The 5,926-nt window shown below is 52.3% G+C and overlaps 1 protein-coding gene across 2 annotated transcripts; it reads right to left on the reverse strand.

The window, feature by feature from the left end:
• Positions 1 to 480: 480 nt before the first annotated feature.
• Positions 481 to 4,883, reverse strand: ERAL1 (Era like 12S mitochondrial rRNA chaperone 1). 2 transcript variants are annotated; one of them, XM_077749754.1, is made up of 10 exons: positions 4,592 to 4,883; positions 3,174 to 3,301; positions 2,998 to 3,075; positions 2,538 to 2,584; positions 2,313 to 2,374; positions 2,032 to 2,144; positions 1,701 to 1,949; positions 1,405 to 1,554; positions 1,199 to 1,279; positions 481 to 1,079 (listed from the first exon to the last, which is right to left on the reverse strand). In XM_077749754.1, exons 1-10 carry the CDS (start codon positions 4,872 to 4,874, stop codon positions 960 to 962), a joined length of 1,311 nt encoding a protein of 436 aa, XP_077605880.1. In that variant the 5' UTR covers positions 4,875 to 4,883; the 3' UTR covers positions 481 to 959. The 2 variants fall into 2 exon arrangements, with proteins under 2 accessions (XP_077605880.1, XP_077605879.1); XM_077749753.1 differs by having other exon boundaries at positions 481 to 1,082.
• Positions 4,884 to 5,926: the final 1,043 nt, after the last annotated feature.

Consider the following 5,926-nt stretch of genomic DNA (forward strand, 5'->3'; position numbering starts at 1 on the left):
ACCACAGAACCAAGGGGGGGTGCTGCTGGCTCAGGAGCTATGGAGCAGGGAGGGGGGATCTGTGTGTCCAGCACTGCCCTATCCNCCCTGGCTGGGATATCATCATATACTGTAAGTTTGTGATGAGATACTACAGTATAGATGATGTACTAGTCCGGGTATCCCCAGCTCTGGAGCCACACGAGGAAGGCAGGGGATGCCACAAACCCACAGGTCTCGCCGTGCAGCCTATCCCAGCCTGCTGACCGCCAAGACACTTGGGAGTGGCGAGGAAACCGTTACCATTACTGAGTTTAGTAATGGTAACGGTTCTCTTGCTGCACCCAGAAATCGTGCCAAGAAGAGAGCTCAGGACCCTGGAGGAGACCACCGAACGCTGGAAGGGTGGGAGCCTCCAGCTCAGACAATGGGTGGGGGGCGGGAGGGTATGGGTTAAGTTTCCTCTTTCCTATTCTAAAGAAATAAAGATGAGAACCAGCATGCTTGTCTTTCAATTTATTGGAATTCGAGACTAGGGAGAGGGATGGGGCGAGAGGCACTATCTCACTGAGGACCCGTAAGTCCTCACATACGGTTTCAAGGTAGAAGAACTGAGGGACAGGAAAATGACCTCTCTGCTAACAAGTGGCACCTCAGGCAGAAACTCTGGGTTCACTGCCAGCTCGAAGCAGTGTGGCATTGTTCCCACCAAAGAACCAACTTCTAGACCTAAGCAGCTGGGGCTTCAGGCAGAGGAACTACCTGAGAACTGAGCTAAGGCCAGTTCCTCCCTCCAAGGGGAAAAACGGCTAGGCAGAGCGGCTGTGCAGACTCAAGCAAGGTCAAGTCAGTCATTGGTCAGTCAGGCAGTGTCCATGCCCCTCACCAGTCCCCACAGGCCCTGAGCAGGGGCCGTTCTGGTCGGCAGCTCCTGCCAGCAGCTTTGGCTGGGATGCCTTGGGGGAGGCAGCAGAGAGTGGTCACTTGAGAAGCTTCACGGACAGGCGAAGCCGGACATCGCAGAGGAAGATGTCCATGAGGTCGCGGCCCACCTCCTGTGCAATCTGGGAGATCAAGTGCCCCTTTGGACCAATCAGGATCTTCTGAGGGTGGAGTAAAAGAGAGGGCCATGAGGCGGCTCTCAGGGCTCGCAAGCACTGGAGGAAGAACCCCTGCTTCACAGAGCCCTGGTCCCTTCTCCAAGCCTCATCCGGCTTACCACATGGGATTCTTTGGGCACCAGAAGCTTCTGTTCGATCACCAGCTCCCCGCTTGGCCCTTCCTCCCACACCACTGTCCTCTGTACAGGGAGACATCATCATTAGTCAGACAGACCTCTACCCCTACTTCTCTGGGCGCCAGATATCCCGTCCTGGGGATGTGGCTGGTGAAGAGCCCCCCCCCGCCCCTTCATTGTGCCTGCACCTGCTGCACATTATAGGGTATCTCCTGGGGCAGGTGCTCTAGTAGCTTCTCTCGGATGGTGTTGGCACAGATCTCCTCAGGTGTCTGGCTGGTGAGGACTCCGCTGTGGAACTCCCAAGGTCCTGGCCGGGCCTGTGCCAGGAGGTATTGCTATGGGTAGAGAGAGCGCAGGTGGGCAGCTCAGTTCCAACCAAGACCTTCCTACATACTCACTCTTACTTCCAGGAGGAACTCTGAGGTTTGTCTTCACATGATGGAAAAAATCAAGGGACAGGCTATGGCCAAAGCTAACTGACCTTTAGTGTTTTCACATCTTCCTGGCTTAGGGCTGACAACATGAAGATCTCCTGGAAGTGGGGCCAGCCAGTCTTCTGAGAACCTCCCACAGACTGTGTGTTTGGGCCCTTAGCTGGTGGGCCCGGGCAACAAGTGCCGGCCTGTGAGCGAACAGCCTCCCTCATCTTGAGCTTTTTGCCATTGACCACACCTCCAGTGAGGGCTGCTGTGAGCTCCAGGAGAATGGACTTCTGTTTCAGGCAATCTACCTGCGCGTGGGGGATGGACAGAGGGTGTGAGATGGGCACCTTGGAGAAAAGCAGACCCCTCCTTCAGGTAGGTGGTGCTCACCTTGTTCATGACAAGGATGCTAGGGACTTGGGAGAACTGGGTCAGACACTGGAGCAGTTGGGGGCTGAGATGGTTCCGAGTCCACTTGTCTGAGACATCCACAAGAACCACAACTGGAAGTGGGCAGGGTGGTGGGGAGGAAAAAGATATGACCACTCTTTCTCCACCCCAAAAAACATCCATGATATGGGCTCCGGTCAAGCCCCACCCCCCAAACTACCAGGAATGAGAGAGGCCATGACCATGTAAATTGGCCTTCAGATTCCCATCACGAGTCTAACCCATATCAGCAGACTCCATGCTCTTCCATGGATCTTCCAACAAAGAAAGCTCCAGATGGTGCCTGAGGGACAGACAAACATAGGTCAGGAAGGGTTTTGTGACTGATGAGGAGAGAGTGTGGGAAGGGGGTTTTCCAGCCCCTAGGCTGGAATCGCCTAGGATAGAATCGCCCCGCCCTCTCCTCACCACCTTCCCCTCTACATACCCGTTCCCACAGCTATTACCTTTTCTGTTTAACGGGGCTGATGAGACCAGGTGTGTCAAGTAGAATCTAAAATCAGGAAAGAGAGACGCCCAGCCCCCCGCCCCCCCGATGGAGCACTTATGACGGGCAAGTGAGAGAAAGGCCATCCTTGATGTCAGGGGCCTGTCCCCACGCTTGGCCAAGCGGACTTTAGATTTTCACCCCCCAGCTCTGTTTCAGTTGTAGATGGCATCCAGGACAAAGATGATGACTGTGAATATATGCAAGATTAGGAAGGAGTGAAGAGGGAATAAGACCTTTCTGCCTAGATGCCAGAGGTGGAAGGGAGAGTGAGAACTGCACGAAGCCTAATGGAAGAGGAGACTCCCTTCCCTCAGAAAAGTGAACTAAACACTATTTTCTTCATGTCTAACTGTAAGGGAGACCCTCTTAGGTTCGCCCTGTGTCCCGTCTGCTGGACTTCCTTTGCAGGTACCTACCACCTGGGCCTCTTTCTCTGTGATGACCCCCAGAGCTTGGCAGCGAGTGGTGTGCACCTTCTTGGAGACAGGGAACACCTGCCAGAAACAAAGAAGTCCCAAGTGAGATTCCAGATCCCTCTAGAACAGTCCATAAAGAAACAGAAAGAGGTGAGAGAGGAAATGATTGAGCATACTTTTCGGCCCAGCAGCTGGTTGGAGAGTGTTGACTTCCCTGCATTCGGAGCACCCAGGAGGACTACTCGTAGGACCCGGGGCTTCTCAGGCATATCAGGACGATTGGTCAAGAGGAGATCTTGTTCATCTGTGTGTGGGGGTAGGAGGGGAGTGAGAGGTAGAACAATCTGGAGTCCTACCTGCCCACAAAGGAAGTAGGGAATACAAGATTAGTGTACCAGGTTGAAGCTGGCTTTGAGATTTAGTTTGTCCGTTAATTTGTTTATATAACTTTATCAAGTTCTCTAACTTCTCTAAGCCCCTTAGTTTTCTCACATGTAAAACGGAGATAATATTAACAATACCTACTTATAACTTTCTCTTGATGGGGCACCTGGGTGGCTCAGTCAGTTAAGCACCTGACTCTTGGTTTCAGCTCATGATCTCACAATTCGGGAGTTCAAGCCCCATGTCAGGCTCTATGCTGACAGTGCGAACCTGCTTGGGGTTCTCTCTCCTCTCTCTGTCCCTCCCCTGCTTGCTTGCTCGCTCTCTCTCTCTCTCAAAATAAATAAACATTAAAAAAAAAACCACAACTTTGGGGCACCCGGTGGCTCAGTCAATTGAGCATCTGACTCTTGATTCTGGCTCAGGACATGACCTCACAGTTTGTGAGTTCGAGCCTGGCATCAGGCTCTGCACTGACAGCACGGAGCCTGCTTGGGTTTCTCTGTCTCCCTCGCTCTCTCAAAACAAATAAATAAACTTAAAAAAAAACAAAAACACCTTCTTTTGACAAGTGGTAATTGTGTAAAAACAATCAGCACAATGCCTGGCACTTAATAGTCAATTACTGTGTGGAACTGTACTGTGTAGTTGTGCCTGGTAAATGTATGTACATGTATGAAAGTACATCTAGATCAGATAAAGCTAGAAAGCTCTCCAGCTCTGACAGTCTCACCCTAATAAGGGTTATGAAGGCTCTGGAAGTTTTTTCAGTACTTCTAAGTAGGAGTTCCTTATGCATCACAATTACCAGTTTTTTGTATCCAGACTCCCCACCAGACTGTAGCCTAGGCTACTTGAAGATCAAAGACTGCTATTTCCTGGGTGTAACTCAGTCTCTTGACAAGCAGATGGGGCACTAATCGGATCGAGTTTGCTTCCCAAATCCGGGCAGAGGGCCACAATTATGCCTTGCCCGGGGCCCTTCAACCTCCTGCTTCGCTGGTTGTGACCCTCTGGCTCCCAAAACTGTGGAACGTGGTATCTCTCTCCTGTGAGACCCTTCACGGCTCGCCTCTCTTTGGAGCCTCAAGATCGTTTTCCATAATATAGGACCAAAGACGATATCCCCAGAGACTAAGGAGTTTCCCTGACTCAGAACTTTCAATGCTAAAACCATGACCGTCCAGGACAAGCTATCTGGGCCTTTTACCTCTGTGCACGGACACGGCGGGAGGGTGAGAAGTCAACGAACTGTCTGGCTGAGAGAGTCCGAGGAAGCGGTCCAAGGCTGAGCTCTCGCCATAACGGCGAGAGGCCGAGGCCAGACGAGGACCACAGGAGGCGGCGCCCGCGAAACAAGACACGCACCTCCGCTGACAGTCCAAGAGCGAGGAGAGCCCGGTCACCCACCCCCTCGCGGCGTCTGGGCCCCACTGCCGGACACCGGACACCATCCGAGAAAACATAATAGCGTGCCGACCGGGAGCAGCCATCACGGCCGCAAGGCACTCCGGGAACTGACGAGGGACGCACTTATGATTGGCTAGAGCAGTGGAAAAGCGAGCCGGAGAGAGCTAGATTGGCCCCGAGAGCGGAGATACACGGGATGTTGGAGGTGGGATGAAGGAGAAACTGCTTTGGAGACTGACCGAGGCTAAGGGAAAGGAAAATGTGTATTTGGAGTTTGTGTAAATATGATGATTGTTTTGCACTCCCATACACAGCCTGTTTTCTTCTTTTTCTGCCAAAGTTTTGTAAAAGGCCCTTCTAGCCCTGCCTCCTGAGAGACTACAGCTCCCATGAGGCAAAGCGGCAGAAATCATTCTCCGCTCAAAACTTCCCGTTGCTGGAGAAACTGACGCATCTGAAGAGGAAAGGTCTTGGAAGCCATAGCGGGCGCTGTTCTGCTGTCCCCGTACGGGGCCTTTTCTCTAGCCTCAGGCTTGCAGGATCCTCTCCCAGTGCGACCCCTGGAGCGGTCGACAGCGGCCTCCGCTCCTACCCAAGGAGTAGACAGTCCGTGGGTACGCGTTTCCGAGGAGCAGCAGACGCGATTTCCCTTCTCTAAACCTCCATTACTATGTCATCTCAGAGACCATTCCTTTCTGGAGAAAAACCAGAGGGCCTGTAAAGGCAGACGCTGCTTAGTCACCTACAATCCCCTAGATTGTCTTAGCGGGCTGAGGAACTTGATATATCTTAGCTGTCTGTGGCCTTAAGCCTTATTCATCCTTTGAAGCCTCTCAATTAAACTCTTGAAATTGAGAGAGAGATGTTGCGGGGATTGGAGGAATGGGGATTTGTTCAGCATATTCCATGTACAGGCCATGTCCAGGTGCTAGGGATACATGAATGAAGAAAATGGACAAAAGTCTCTTATCACAGGATTTGTGTCCTGGGGACCATGGTGGGAGGGTGGTGAAGGGGAGAGATTTATTAGTGACCTGACAGGAAGAGTTCAGGATCGTGGTCTGGGTGAAAACCTTAAATGGAGTGGATTTGAGAGTGTGAGGTGGGGGCCCCTGGCTGGCTCAGTAGTGGCTCT

The sequence above is a fragment of the Crocuta crocuta genome, unplaced genomic scaffold (assembly GCF_008692635.1).
Source record: "Crocuta crocuta isolate KB4526 unplaced genomic scaffold, BGI_CrCroc_1.0 scaffold149, whole genome shotgun sequence".
Taxonomy (NCBI): domain Eukaryota; kingdom Metazoa; phylum Chordata; class Mammalia; order Carnivora; family Hyaenidae; genus Crocuta; species Crocuta crocuta.

Bases quoted from the DNA above. Each gene is read 5' to 3' on its own strand.
- ERAL1 (XM_077749753.1), bottom strand. From the start codon at position 4,874: ATGGCTGCTCCCGGTCGGCACGCTATTATGTTTTCTCGGATGGTGTCC. The intron at 1,555-1,700 runs GTCAGTTAGCTT...CTCTACCCATAG, and splicing joins AAGATGTGAAAACACTAAAG to CAATACCTCCTGGCACAGGC. The intron at 1,280-1,404 runs GTGCAGGCACAA...CTCCCTGTACAG, and splicing joins TACCCTATAATGTGCAGCAG to AGGACAGTGGTGTGGGAGGA.